The sequence below is a fragment of the Dictyostelium purpureum genome, assembly GCF_000190715.1.
Source record: "Dictyostelium purpureum unplaced genomic scaffold DICPUscaffold_23, whole genome shotgun sequence".
In the NCBI taxonomy this organism is placed as follows: domain Eukaryota; phylum Evosea; class Eumycetozoa; order Dictyosteliales; family Dictyosteliaceae; genus Dictyostelium; species Dictyostelium purpureum.
In genome coordinates, this window is record NW_003519360.1 from 14824 (window position 1) to 30815 (window position 15992).

General features: G+C 24.9%; 5 protein-coding genes across 5 annotated transcripts; 2 read left to right on the forward strand and 3 right to left on the reverse strand.

Annotated features, from left to right (window-relative positions):
- Nucleotides 1–324: 324 nt before the first annotated feature.
- On the reverse strand, nt 325–3601 carry DICPUDRAFT_86223 (uncharacterized protein; the record flags this gene model as incomplete). Its single annotated transcript, XM_003284318.1, has 2 exons — nt 325–1729; nt 1812–3601. The coding sequence occupies 2 exons, from the start codon at nt 3599–3601 to the stop codon at nt 325–327; spliced, it is 3195 nt and encodes a 1064-aa protein (XP_003284366.1).
- Nucleotides 3602–4178: 577 nt separating this feature from the next.
- DICPUDRAFT_52859 (uncharacterized protein) lies at nt 4179–5766 on the forward strand (the record flags this gene model as incomplete). The annotated part of the gene is made up of 2 exons (XM_003284296.1): nt 4179–4780; nt 4877–5766. 2 exons carry the CDS (start codon nt 4179–4181, stop codon nt 5691–5693), a joined length of 1419 nt encoding a protein of 472 aa, XP_003284344.1. The 3' UTR covers nt 5694–5766.
- A 171-nt stretch (nt 5767–5937) lies between these two features.
- Nucleotides 5938–6111, forward strand: DICPUDRAFT_148116 (uncharacterized protein; the record flags this gene model as incomplete). Its single annotated transcript, XM_003284297.1, has 1 exon — nt 5938–6111. The coding sequence occupies one exon, from the start codon at nt 5938–5940 to the stop codon at nt 6109–6111; it is 174 nt and encodes a 57-aa protein (XP_003284345.1).
- A 591-nt stretch (nt 6112–6702) lies between these two features.
- Nucleotides 6703–11678, reverse strand: DICPUDRAFT_148117 (uncharacterized protein; the record flags this gene model as incomplete). The annotated part of the gene is made up of 5 exons (XM_003284319.1): nt 6703–6885; nt 6956–8112; nt 8177–8221; nt 9312–11253; nt 11358–11678. The coding sequence occupies 5 exons, from the start codon at nt 11676–11678 to the stop codon at nt 6703–6705; spliced, it is 3648 nt and encodes a 1215-aa protein (XP_003284367.1).
- A 3313-nt stretch (nt 11679–14991) lies between these two features.
- Nucleotides 14992–15816, reverse strand: DICPUDRAFT_148118 (uncharacterized protein; the record flags this gene model as incomplete). The annotated part of the gene is made up of 3 exons (XM_003284320.1): nt 14992–15237; nt 15297–15541; nt 15603–15816. The coding sequence occupies 3 exons, from the start codon at nt 15814–15816 to the stop codon at nt 14992–14994; spliced, it is 705 nt and encodes a 234-aa protein (XP_003284368.1).
- Nucleotides 15817–15992: the final 176 nt, after the last annotated feature.

The window sequence follows — 15992 nt, forward strand, 5'->3', positions numbered from 1 at the left end:
TTAATACGAGTTAATATGTGGTGGGGTGAGTTAGAAATTTAAAAAAAAAAGGAAAAATTAAAAAATAAATAATAAAATGGTGTGTGATACAAATTAAGAAAATAATAAAAAAAAAAAAAAACAATATGGGTTTTTAATGTGGTGTGTGACTAATTAAATAAAATTTTAAAAAATAAAAAAATAAATAAACTATAAACTATACAATAGTTTTAAAACTATACGTGTTTTTATTATAGATTTATTATTTTTTTTGGTAATAATTTTAATTTTTTATATTATTTTGGTAATAATAATTTTTTATTTATTTATTATTATTTATTAAATTTAACGAATGTATTGCATTAATGATTCAATTCTTTTTAAAGTTTCATCTAAAGTTACATTCATATCTTGAATTACTTTTGCCATTGATTCAATCTTGAGATCTGGGAACATTTCAATTAAATCACCATCAATGAAATTACGAGATTCGACTGTATGGTGATCATTTGAAAAGGCTCTCCAAGATTCATGAGTAAATCCACCTATACCATTAACTACACGATTAAGACCTTTTTGTAACTTTGAGAAAAATTCATAGTCTTCTTTGGAAATTGAAGCGATGACACCAATGGAACCATTAACAGAGGCATAGAGTATTGTTGGAATTGGGGGAGCATCTGAGTCTGGTAAACGTACTAATGAACCACAAAGCATAGAGTTTATACTTTCACCAATATGATAATGACCAACACTATCTAATAGTTCTCTTTCTAATTCATTGGTTGAGTCGTTATTCTTTTTGACTACTACGAAATTATTGCTAGTTTCTGAACCAATAAAATAATCATCATTAATCATAGCGATTGAACGAATCCAAATTGGCTGTGGGTTTTTGGCAATTTGAACCAATGATCCATTTTCAGATTGACCTAGTAAACTCATCGACTTCATCATATCACCAACCAACATGAAATGACCTCTAGAGGCTAATTTAAGGATCATAGTATGGCCTTTATGTACATTTTCACTTGAAATTACTTTACAATTCTTTTCTTTTGAGTAACTATATCTGATGGAATATAACCTCTTGAGGACTGCTGCAATAAGACGACCATTAAATTGGTGTAAATAGAGTACTCCACTTCTAAAACTAATTTCTTCTAATAATACCAATTTCTTGGCTTCATTAATATTGAATAATAATACACGACCACTTGTTTGACGATCCGGTATGTTGATTGATGTACCAACTGCTAAATATGTACATGGGTCATCATCAAATTTGGTTGAGGTTAGTGACCATCCCATTTCGTAGTGTTCTAATCTAAATGATGATAATGGTTCGAATGTTTGGTCATCAAACAAACGTACATAGGATACCTCCTCTTCAACCTCATCAATAGTTGTAGCATTTTCTCCATTTCCACTTATAATATCTTCATTAGTTTTGATTGTAATAACTGCATAGCATGAATATTCTTCCAAGTGGACAATTCTTCTTGCCATTTCACCATTTAATGATATAGTTTTAATATGAAGTTTTTGAATTTCATCAATGGTGCCAATAATCAATGATGATTCTGATGAAATTGCCATTGAACCTGGGAAAGCATCAGAGTTGAATGATGTAACATTAGTGACCTCTTTTAAATTTACAACTGAATAAAATAATTTTTTATTATTACTATAAATTACAGTTGGTCTATCTGATAATGCAAAAATATTTATAGTATTTTTTAATTTAAACCTATTTTAAAATTAAAATATTAGAATTAATATATATATTAAAATTAAAATTATTTATTATTTATTATAAAATAAACACTTACTTTTTTAATATAATTGGTTGTGTACCTAAAGTTAATTTTCTTTTATCAAATAATTTCCAATTATTTGCTATATCGATTTTAAATTTAAATAAGTGGCCATCGCCTAATGAACAAAATATATAATCTATACCCTCAAAAGAGATCATTAAAATACTTCTTGGTATAATTTCACCACCCAATGGTTCTTTGTGAATCTCTTCTAATGTTGGTAATTTGAAAAGACGTAAAGTAATATCGGTCCATAAACCTACTGCACAAATTTGGGATCGTGAATCCATGAAGCTATCCAATGGCGAAATATCAATACAAGAAATTTCGTGTGGTAGTTCAATCTCTTTAATTAATTCGATACGAGATTGCTCATTGATTTCGAAATAGTATAATGATTTACCGATTGAAAGGGCAATTTGAGATTGATTACTTGATACTAAATTAATTGGTGATCCACTTGGAGATTTCCATTGATCAACACGTTTAAATGTGATAGGATTGATCAAATTGATTGCTTGATTGGTAACTTGAACAATAACATTTTCTTTATCGATATTGGAGCATAAAATAGTTGATGAGTTTGAATCTAAACCTTCAAATTCAGTTTCTTCAATTTCTTCGCCTTGGAATTGTAATACTTTGGTATAGCCAATAAATGATACGATCAAATATTGATCTTTTGGATTTAATGGATCTGAAGGATCATTTTCTTTGATGGGCCATAATCCTTTAACACCTTCAAGCTCGATTAATGCTTTCTCTGCAATACCAATACCGTTTCTAATAACTCTTAATGTTCCATCTCTATAGGTACCTGAGCATGTGACGATTTGGGCTTGACCTTGCTTCTCTGTATCGACTAAACAAAAGTCAACGATTGGACCAATGTTTGTAAAGTTTTCTAAATGGCTAATATAACTATCGGTGGCTGGATCTTTTTCTGTGTTTAAACGAATTAATTGAGAATCGCCAGAACTACTACCAATAAAAACTACACCACTGTCTAAATAACTAATTGAACTTGGGATACTTGTACGACCAAGTGTTTCAAATTTTAATTCAGTTACACGTTGTTGATGGTTCAATAATACTAATACAGAAAGACGACCGAAATGATCACCAAATAAATAACGAGATCCATCTTTATCTACACGATCGTATGCTAAAAATTTGGTATATGGAATTGCAATTGAACGAGTAGTACGACCATTCATATAGGTTATACCATTATCTGCGACAACTAAAACACCACCTAATGGAACAGCAACCAACATTGAACTATAAACACCAACATTACTTTGAGACCATGGACCTGGGCATAGTTCTTGATCTTTTTGGGAGACTTCGTAGGTTACAATATGTTTTTCATCTTTTGTATCTTTAAAAAGTACCGCAATGGTGGGAATTTTGCAACCATATAAAAATGTCATATCCATTACTTGTAACTCTTCCAAACGTGTATTTGCTGCAGTCTTTTGAATTGGGTTGTTTAATCCTTTTTCAATATTTATTAACTTTAATAAACCTTCATATAGATGAAGTGCAATTAATCTGCCATCTGGATCGATAATGCCCAATTGACCTGCCTCTGTTGGTCTGCCAATAGTATCCTCTGCATTTCCTGAAGCTTTTGTTACAATCTCTTTTTTTTCGCTGTCATATGCTAATATACAAAACTTGAAACTTTCTGTTGATATAAATAAATAATCTTGTTTACCACCTGCTGAAAATAATTTTAATACTGAAATTCTACCATATATATTTACATCAAACATTGGTTTTAATCCCTCTTGATCCATTAAAAAAATTTCAATTTTTGTACATTTACTACAATGAAATAATAATAATTTAAAATGAAGTTAATATTGATATCTAATGAAAAATTGAAATTAAACCATATAAATATTTACCTGACAATTAAATTCTTGTCATTTGGGCCTGTAAAATTACCAGTTACTGAATGTGTAACAGCAGTTGATTTTTGTACAGTTGAAACAAAGTTATACATTTTTTTATAAGTATTATCAAAATAAAAATTGATTGGGGGTTTTTTTTATTTTTGTGATTATTATTTTTTTTCTTTTTCAATATTTATTTAAAAATAGCTTTATTGCTTTATGATTGTCTTATTTTAAATAATAATAAAATAATATATACAAGCAACCACTTTAATTTAGATTTTAAAAGTGTTGAACTATTGAAATAAAAATAAAAAAATAAATGAAAAAATAAAAAAATTTATTAAAAATTTAAAAAAAAAAAAAAAAAAAAAATTTAAAAAAATTTTTTTTAATTTAAAAAAAAAAAAATAAAAAAAATTTTATTTTCATTAAATGATTTTATGAAATTATAAATTAAAAACTATTATTACTTAAAATGGGTAGTAATACTAAAAAAAATCATGTTGCAGTCGTTGTTTTAGGCGATATTGGTAGATCACCAAGAATGCAATATCATTCAATGTCATTATCGAAATTACCAAATACACACGTAACTTTGATCGGTTATAGAGAGAGCGAACCACATCCACAAATTTTAAATAATGAAAATATAACAATCGAATCATTAAGACCATTTCCAATCTCACTATCAACTTCAGCACGTAAAAAAGCACCACTACTTATGCTACTTTGGCCATTTATTGCAATTTATAAAGTACTATTCCAAATTTTTCAATTACTTTCAGTATTATTAACTAGAGTACCTACTCCTTTAAACACAATTTTAGTTCAAAGTCCACCAGCCATACCAACTATCTTTGTCATGCAAATGGTGTGCATGATTAGAGGCACTCGTTTGGTAATTGATTGGCACAATCTCGGCTACACTCTACTCCAACTATCTTTAAATAAACCATCATCTCATCCAATCATCAGAATAGCAACTTTTATTGAAAGATTTTTCGCAAAGAATGCATATGCCCATTTATTTGTAACCAAAGAAATGAAAAACCAATTGGTTAGAGATTGGGACTTAAAGTAAATATGGTTTTATATTAATTCTGCCTTTAACCACATAAATTATAAAAAATATAAACTAATCATATATCTTGTTTTTCTTTTTATAAATAATAGAGGTAAAACCTATGTATTCCACGATAAAGCCTCACCAATTTTCAAACATTTAAATAATAAAGATCAAATCGAATTTTTAAAAATATTTATCGAAAAATACAAGATTTATGACCAAGATAAAAAGTTTATTGAAAATGTTATTGAAAAGAGAAGATCAAATAAAAAAGAAAAGAACACATCAATTATTATATCCTCAACATCATGGACCCCAGATGAAGATTTTTCAATTCTTTTAGACGCAATCGTAAAATATGATTTAGAGCATGTTGTAAAATCAAAGAATAACAATGCCGATGACTTATTATTTATTATCACTGGTAAGGGACCACAAAAGCAAATGTATGAAAAGAAAATTTCCGAATTGTTATTAAAGAAATCAAGAGTCATCACAGTTTGGTTAGATTCCGAAGACTATCCAAAATTATTAGCATGCTGCGACATGGGTATATCATTGCATAATAGTAGCAGTGGTATAGACTTACCAATGAAGGTAGTAGATATGTTTGGCTGCTGTTTACCAGTATTAGCAGTCGACTTTAAATGTATTGGCGAATTAGTTAAACCCAACTACAATGGTTTCCTCTTTAAAAACTCTGAAGGCCTCTATCATTTACTCAACAAGATTTTCGACCATAATAGAAGCGATGAAAACGATGACAATGAAGATGGTGACCAAATGATATCAAGATTGAGAAAGAACCTAATCAAAGATAGGGAAAATGACACATGGGATAACAATTGGTTAACAATCAAACACTTATTTTTACCATTATCACAACAACAATCCTCATCATCATCAAAAAATAAAAACGAATAAACGAATAATATAATCTGCTCTCACAATTACATATACACACAATAATTACATTTAATAAATAATAAATTATGAACTCATGAGTTTAATTTTTTTTATTTTTTTTTTTTTAAATTTTTTTTTTTATTTTTTTAAATTTTTTAGTTTTCTTTTTTTTTAATATTTTTTTCATTTTTTTAGTTTTCAAATTTTTATTAATTATTAAAAAAGAAACACCCTTTTTTAAAATAAGTTATTATTATTTAAAATGGACGAAAACGAATTACTCGAGAAATACAAGAAATCTCTCTTAAAAGGTTTTACTCAAGGTATCGCTTTTGGAATTGGTTATGGTATCTTTTCATTAGTTTGGAATAAATACTTTAGAATTATTTTTGTTGATTATTTTGGCGTTCCAGTTGCTAAACACATTACAAACTAAAATATAAATTAATAAATAACATAAAATATAATGCAAAATATATAATAAATACAAATTAAACTTGCAAGTTATATATCCCAAATTTTATCAAACTTTTTCAAATTATAACCACCAAATAACTGCATTTCACAAATATAAAAAATCAAGTTGTATATAATCCAAAAAAATAAATAAAAGTAATAAAAATATTAAAAAAAATAAAAAATAAAATAAAAAAAAGCGAAAAAACACAAATTAATTTGATGTTTAATGTACACTTTATTTGTTTAAATGTTTTAAATATTATTTTTGTATTTTTGTTATTTTTGTTTCTTACTATACAATTTTTTCGTTTGTCTTTACTTTTTACATTATAAAAATAATTACAATTAGTGAAAATTTTTAAAATGAAGGAAATAAAAATTTGATAATGATGAAAAAAAATCGAATAGTTTTGATCAATATAATTGTTGTGATTGTTTTGTTTGTTTTGTTTGTTTTGTTTTGTTATTATTATTATTATTATTATTATTATTATTGTTACTATTGTTTTTTCTTTGTTTTAACTTTGATGTATTTTCAATTTAGAAACTACAACAGCTATTTCAATTTTTAGAAACCGCCATATTCTGGTCCATCGCTTGGTTTTGGTATTAATCTGCTAACCTCAGATATATTTCTTAATTTATTATATTTTTGAACCTGAACATATCTCCAAATTGAAACTACTATAACTAAAACAACACCAACACTTCCAAAAATTACAATATAAAGCCATCTATTTGGTGTACATTCCTAAAATATTAATTAAGATAATTAGTAAACTATTATTGTTATTACTATATTTTTGTATTGATCATTTTACTTTTGAACCTAGTCCAGATGAATAAAATACACGACATGGAATTGGGTTAATAGCACCACTGATACAATATTTATCTTCTGGGCAAGGTAATGGTTGAGATAAACCAGAAGAAGGGCAATAAGATCCGTCTGGACATCTAATACAACTATCAATGCTACTTGAACCAGAGCTTGGATTAAAGAAGCCCATATTACATTCTACACAAGATGCTTGGCCGCCATAAGTGTTATAAGTACCTGGAGTGCAAAAAGAACAAAATGGAGATGCTTGTAAAGAATATGAACCAGGTGCACACTCTTCGCATGGTGATCCAGTGTATGAATATGATCCAGCTTCACAAGCCTTACATTCTATATGATCTTCATCACTAGTTGTTCCACTATCACATGGGAGACATATAGCTGATCCATTACTTGGTGCAACCCAACCATCAGCACAAACTGTGCATTCTACTGAACCACTATTGTTTGTATAATAACCTGGTGTGCAATGATGACATTCAGCCAATCCACTTGTATTACCAAAATAACCTACTGGGCATTTAGTACAGTATTTATCTTTATCTTCACATGAACCTGTTTCGCAATCCCTACAAAATTCTTCTGTTTTATTTGCAAAAAAGCCTTTTTCACAAGCTTGACATTTTAAATCGTCACTGCTACTTGAACTACTTTCATGGTCACTACTACTACTACCACTACTACTACTACTTTGATCTTTGCTGCCCTCACTGCCATTATCACTATTTGATCCATCTTTACTACTTGCTGATCCACTATCACCACTGTTATGATGGCTACCTTCGCTACTACTATTATCATGAGAACTACTATTATTGTGATGATGGCTTCCACTATCATCTGGATGACTACTGTCGTTATGACTACCTTCGCTACTATCGTGTGTACTGCTGCTATTATCATGACTTCCACTATCACTTGGGTGATCTTTTGAACTATCTGATGTTTCTGATGAGCTATTATTGTGACTGCTTGAGTTTGTAGAATTACTATTACTATTATCATTTTCTGATCCTGATGTTAAATTTAAGAATGATGATGCTGAAAAATCATCTTTATTTATTATCATACCATTTCTACTGTCATCATGATCTCTTTTAATTGGAATTTTATTTATTTTCTTACCATTAACTAAAACTAAATAGTTTATATAATTGTTAATAAAAGTTTTTTAACATATTTTGAAACGCATATTACTTACCATTACCACCTGCTTCATAACTTAAAAACAATGATAAAACTATTCCTAAAAATAAAATATTAAAATAAAATTTCTTCATTTTTTAATATCTATTTTTTTGTTGATTTTATTTATATTTATTATTATATTATGATTATTATTTATATATATGAAATTATTTATTAATAGTATATTCTTTTTATCATATGTTTTTATTTTTAAATTATAATTTATAAATATTTATATTGAACAATAAATAAATAAAGCAAATCAATGTTGTATTGTGTTGTTGCGTTGTTGTTATTTAAGCAATAATAAAACTACACCAAAAATATCTACTATATTATTAAAACAATGTTAATATTTTATTATTATAGTTTTTTGAAGTTGGATATGTATTATTACACTACAAAAATGAAATACTACAATGTAGGTATCGAAAAAATTAAAAAAAAAAACAAAAAAAATAAAAAATAAAAAATTTTAAAAAAAAAATTTAAAACAAAAATAAAATTTTATTTAAAAAAAAAATAAAAAAAAATAAAATAGAAAAATAAAAAATAAAAATAATTTTCTATTTATTTGAGTTAATTTTATATATTTATTGGGAATAGGGAAAAAATATAAAAAAAAAACAAAAAAAAAAAACAATTGCAAATAATTTGATTTTTTATATATTTGTTTAATTTAAAAAAAAAAAAAAAAGAAATTAGAAATAAAAAAAAAAATACATTTTTTTAAATCACCCACCCACACAACTTTTTTCTCACATAATAATCACTTTTTTATTTTTTTTTTTTATAAATTAAATTTCAATTGGTTGTTTAAGTGATTTAAAAAAAAAAGTAACTGTATTCCTTTTTAGAAATTTAAATTGCATATTCCTTTATTTCAATTATAAATTTAATAAATCAACTATTTATAGATTTAAAAAATAATTAAAAAGGATAATGAATATTTAATATAATATCGAAGAAACTAATAAAATTAATTTTATTTTACTTTATTTTATTTGTTTTTATTTTATTTTACAATTAATTTTTATTTTATTATTTTTTTATATGTGTTTAATAGTAATTACTATTTATATTATTTATTTTATTAATAAAAAAACTGTTATATTGTTATTATTATTATTATTATTATTTTTAAATACCAACAATGGTTTTTAAAAATATTGAGGATAAAATTTTACCCATTTTCTTTTTATTATCAGCCAATTCAATGAATGGATGTTTGAGTAATTCTTGAGCAGAAGGTCTTTTATGTGGATCAATTTGAAGACACTTACCAATCAAGTCATGGAAAGTATCGCTCCAACGATTTGGATCCTCGAATGGATCTTTCATACCTTCGCTGCCAACCATAAACATTGTTTTGATTGGGTTTTTACGTAGTCTATGATTTCTATTTGCCAAATCTAATAAACAAACACCAAGACTCCAAATATCGCAAGTAAAACCATGAGGTTTTTGTTGGATCATTTCTGGGGGCATCCAAATGGGCGAGCCACACATTCTTATTCTTTCACCCTTTGATAGATTAGCACAAAGACCAAAATCGATTAATTTAATTTCACCCGAAGTGGTCATCATAATATTTTGAGATTTGAGATCACGATGAACTAATTGAATACTATGGAGATAAGCTAAACCTTGGAGTACTTCTCTTGCAACATAGGCGATATTACTTTCTTGGAATGGATATTGTGATGATGCTTCTGCCAATGTACCACCCTCCATGAACTCCATCGCTATCCAAACTTCATTGTGTAGCATATGAGAGCTATAAAAGGTTATAATATTTGGATGTTTGCAAAATTCCAATACCCTAATCTCTTTAATATTAAACTTTCTTTCTTTCTTTTTGACATGTGGCAACTTCTTTATTGCAAGTCTTTGTTTTGATTTATCAGTGTTACTACGAGCTAAAAATACTGTACCAAAACCACCTTTACCAACCTTCTCTTTGACGGTATATAATTTTTTAATGTCACCAGCTCTTTTACAAATTTGATCTAATGGTTTCTTTTGGAAAGCTGAATAGGAAACTACTTGGTCATTGCTAGAGCTAGTGGTGTCGGGAGAAACTGCTGGGGTGCCACATACCTTTCCAATGTTATAGTATTTGGGTTTATCATGATGATTTGGTTCCTTTGTATAGAATCTTTGCTTAGTATGGAAATGTAATAAACTAAGTATAATTTCAAAGTGCTGATCGATTGCTTCTTGTTTGACGTCCCAAGTTTTGACCATAGTTTTATATTCATCTGGTAATTTCTCGAATGTTGGTGCTATAATAGTCTTGAGGTTCTTTGATCTTTCACTGCCATCATCATAATTCTCGACCTCCTCTAACAAACCATTGGAACCTGCTTCCTTTTCTAATTTTTGTTCCTGTATTTGTTGTTGTTGTATCATTTGAACTTGTTTCAAATGATGTTTAAGTAAATCTTCTGGTGGAATATTTTCATGTGATAATTCAAGGATTTCTTCAGAGTGAGGTTTTTCATTGTCGGCATCTTGATGTTTATCTTTTTCTTTATCTTTTTTATTCTTCTTTTCTTTCTTATCTTTTTCTTTTTTATCCTTGGCCTTAAATATTTTCTTTAATAAACCAACATGACCCTTTGGTTTGGTTGGGGGTGATGTTAAGCTATTATTATTATTACTTTTTTGATCTGAAACTTGTTCTGGTGTAGTCGTAGTGGCGGTGGTAGAGGTGGTTGTAGTTGCAGTTGAAAGTTGTGATAGATTGCCACTGGATGTTGCAACTTTTCTTTTTGTCATATTATTATAATAATAAGTTGTAATATCGTTAATTAATGTACATGAATCTACTTTGTCGAAATGACTATGCTTTTTAGAGGTACCAAAGAAATCGTTATAACCAATAAGATCTTGAGCTTGTGGTAATGAAAATAACTCATACTTTATGAAATAAATTGCTGCCAAAATTAAACCATAACAACTATCTTGAATTACAACTGGTTGTTCACTAGTTCTACCTAAAATTAACTGCGATAATTGTTCAAATTGTTTTGTGATTGATAAAATATCTTCATCTTCATCTAAATTAAATACTTGATATTGGAAAAACTAATAGTAGTTAAATGAAAAGTTAGAAATAAGTTTTAAATTTTTATATATATCAATCTATCTATCTATCGATTGATCTTTTATATCTATATTAAAATGAATACTTTTTGAGTTTTTTCGTTAATTTCTAAATGTGGTTCTTGAAAACCTATACATCTAATTTTTTCAGATTCTTCAAATAATAGATCGTTATTTGCCATTAATGTCCTTAGATCACCAAGATATAAACAGCTATATAATTCTCTTAAGGGTGATAACACCTCTGATAAACCTAAATAAACCGGTGTTGTGCTTCCATCTACTGGTGTCATTGTATTGACTTCACTATTGATAGTGTCACTTGTATTTAATGATTTAAGACTATTTTCTAATTCACTTGTACTACTACTACTATTATTTGCTGAATTGTTTTTTTCTTCCTCCATTTTTTACTATAAATATAAATAATATATATTTATTATTTCTATTTATTTAATACTATTTTTACAAATTTTATTTTTTTTTATTTTAAAAAATAAAAAATAAAAAAAAAAAACTATTTTTTAAATATGAATAATAATAATAATAATATTAATTAAAAATACATTAATTAATAAATAATAAAAACAAATTAATAATTTAAAAATAATAATTTAGATTCCTTAAAAAAAAATTATTGTGTGTTTGGTGTGTTTAGTGGGTAGTTTTAATATAAGGTATGTCCAATTGTTTATTGGTGATATTTGATTTATATCTTTAGTTTTTTTTATATTATTTTTTATAAAAAATAATGTAGAAAGAAAATATTTATAATTTAATAAAAACAACAACCAATATAATAATTATTTTATTGAAAAATAATACAAAAAGATATATAAAAAGAAAAAAAAAAATTTGAACAAAAATAAATGAATTTTAATAAAAAATAAGGAGAATAGTTATAGATTAAGATTTTAATAAAAATAAATATATTTTAATAGTAAATAGAAAATATTATAACAACAACTATGATTATATTTATTTAATATAATTTTGTTCTGTGTATATGTGCTTGTATGTATATAAAAAAGAAAAACCACAAACAAAATATAAATATTATATTTTTATTTTAATGAAATATATATAAATTGTTTTAAAGGTATAAATATAAATATGTTTTATTATTATTACTATTGTTTTTTTTTAATATTTTAAAATTGATTAAAAATATTTTAAATATATTTTTTTAAATTATTGTTTGGGTGTTGGTGTGTGTGTTTTGATTTTTAAGTGTAGGGGATAGGTGTGTGTGATATTATTATTGTTTTGAATTTTTAATTTTAGAATATAAGTATAATGGGTGTGTGTGAGAAAGTGGGAGCATTAATCTCCCAATTTTTTCTTCTCTCTCTCTTTCCTTCTAGTTAAATTAATTAATTAAATCGTTAGGTGTGAAATATTATTATTGTTATTATATATAATTATTTATTATTATATATAACCGAACAATTATATACAGAGTTTTTTTTAAAAAATTTACTTTTTATTTATAATACTCTACTGCTATTATCATACACTGTTAATATTTAAGTTAGTTTTTTTTTTATTATAAAATTTTATAAAATCTAAAAAAAAATTTAAAAATAATTTAAAAAAAAAATTAAAAAATATTTAAAAAATAAAAAAAAAACTTTAAATATCACATCGTTAATATTTTTTATTGTTGATTGTATGAGGATGGTTTATCTTGGTTGATATGAAGTGATTCGAATTGGTAAATTTATCTTTGCTTGAAAAGTTTTTTTTTTTTTAAATTTATTTTTGTGAAAAATATTTTTTAAAATAGTTATAATAAAATAATAATTAAATAATGGACAACACACAAGATAATATTCGTTATTAAAATTATGTTCTTTTTTCTTTTTTTTTTTTTTTTTTTTTAAAAATTATTGTTTAAAAGAAAATTAAAATATCTGGTAAAAACTGATTTTTTCTTACCTTTTGTTTAAAGGTATAAAACCCCAAAATCTATATAATAGAAAATTACCTAAATAGTTATTGTAAGGATATAAGTAATATTACATAAAATAATAAAAAAAAGAAAAAAAAAATGATTTTTTTTTTTTTTTAAAAAAATAAAAAAAAAAGAAATTAAATAAAAAAAAAAAAAAAAAAAAAAATTTTTAAAAGAATTTTTTTTCAAATCTAAAATTATTAAACAGGGTTTTTGATTTTATTTAGATTTTATTTAGATTTTTTGTTATGGAAAAAAACAAAAGTATACTTATATTAAGAATATTTTTTAAATATTTTTAATAATGGTTTGAAAAAAAAAAAAAAAAAAAAAAAAATTTAATACTAAATAAAATAAAGTACAAATTTAATAATGGCTTAAGTAAGATATAATGAGAATATATAAATAAAATAAAAAAAGTTGTATTACAATTTAATATCAAAGAATAATCTTTGCTTCTTTGAAACTTTTTTTATTTGAGAACATAACTGTTTTCAATCTGCTAAAATTACATTCATTTTGGTTCCGTATAATTTTAAAAATAAATTATTACCTTAATTTTTATTGTTTATAAATATATTTATATTAAAGTTAGAATGTTGATAATTAAGATCTAGCTTTATGTATGTCATCTTTTTTTTTCAAAAGTGAAGATTTTTTTTAAAACAAATGCTTAAAATAATCGGTAAATTTAAATTAATGTTTCTAAAGAAAATTTTCTAAAATATTGATATTTGGTAATGATTTGGTGTTGATGAAGTATACTAGTGCTATTCTTCTTTAAAATTATATGTTCTTTAAATCTCCTTTGTTTTTTATTTTTTTATTTAGAACACTGTTTTGAACAGTGATTTTAAAATATTATTTTTTTTAATATAAATTTTTATTTCTAAATACTGTTTTAAACAGGATTCCATTGAGCTATTATTTTTTTAATATAAATAATTACGGAACACTGTTTTAAACAGTATTCTAATATAGAATAATAATTATTACTTAACATTACTTTAAAAAGTGTTTCCATATAAATTATTAATTCGAAACAATGTTTTTTTTTTAAGTGCAACAGTGTTTAAAACAGTGTTCTGTATTAAAAAATTATATGGGAACACTGTTTAAAAAAAATTTTAAAAAAGTTACCATTAAAAAGTGTTTCTTTTTTTTTTTTTTAAAACAAATGCTTTCAATTAATCATTAAAAAAACAGTTTTTTCATATAAATTTTTATTTCAAACACTGTTTATTTTTTTTTTTTTTTTTTTTTAAAAGTGACCACTGTTTAAAATTTTTTTTAAAAAAACACTTTTTAAAAACGTTACAATTAAACAGTGTTTCTTTTTTTTTATTTCTTGGAAATAATGTATCCATTAAAAATCACCCGAAAGATAAAATTATTATAAAAGCTCCCCATTCGGGAATCGAACCCGAGGTACCAGTGTGAAAGACTAGAGGGTTACCGACTACACCAATGAGGATATTGGATGAGATATTATTTTCTTTACTTCTATTTGTTTTAAAACAAAGATTAACTATATATAAGGGTTTTTTTAAAGGTAAAATATTAAATGAAATAAAAGGGTTGTGATGATTTCGAAGTTAGTTTAAAACAAAATGTATCTAAAAATTTAAATAATATAAAATTTTATCAAATTTTAACTCATTGTTTATTTTTATATTTTGTTCATTTGATGAATATAACTTTTTTATTTTATTTTTAGAATTTAAAATTTTTAAAATACATTATGTATAAAAAAAAGAAATTTATTTTTAACATGTGGAGAATTGAGTGGCAGTATCATAAACTTTTCTAGATACAACCGATGGGATAGTAACATAAATAAACTCTCCACCAATGGATTCAATTTTTATTTGAAAATTTGCACCTGAAATATTTGATGGCCAATAGTTATAGGAAGTTCTAGTTAATGGAATAAACTGGTTAGAGTTTGAAAGTTTAATTGAAACTTGTTTAATTGCGACCTTTGTGTTATATACTAAAAATGAAGTCCAATACTGAAAAAAAAAAAATTAATATTTTTTTTTATATTTTTTTTTATTATATTAATACTTACTGGGTTTGAACCATCTTTCATCATTATTTTAACATTTCCGGTTACTTGACATGGAACCTTAACATATGATAATCCATCAAGAACCCCTTGTGATGTTTGTCCTAATACAGAAAATGCATCTTGGCTTAAATCAAAATGATTAGCTCTTTGGCAGTAACCAGCATCGTTACATGAGTCTATAGCCATGACCACTACTGAATTATTTTTTGAATTTGAAATTTTAAAACATTGACCACATTGAGCTCCTGAAATATTATTAAATAATTAGTATAAAATCATTTATATTTTAAAAATATTTATAATTACCATTTTGATATAATTTAGTACCCAAAGCTGTAATCATAGTATTACCTGGACCAAGAGCACCTGTTACTCCCTCATAACCACAATTACCATTATTTATTGCAGTATAGAATGTGGCTGAGGCTCCTGTAACTGAAGTTTTAGAAAATGGGCATTGGGCTCTGCTTAATAAAACAAAGCTAGAAAGGGTTAAAAGTAATAGAAAATTTAATTTCATTTTTTTATATTGTAATTTTATATTATTTATTATTATGTGTATTTGTACAGATTAATTATTGAATTGAAAATGAAAAATAAAAAAAAAGTTATCGAGTTTAAATATTTTTTTTATTTAAAAAATAAATTAAAAGTTACAACCTTTTTATTATTATTTGAAATTTATTTAATTTTTTA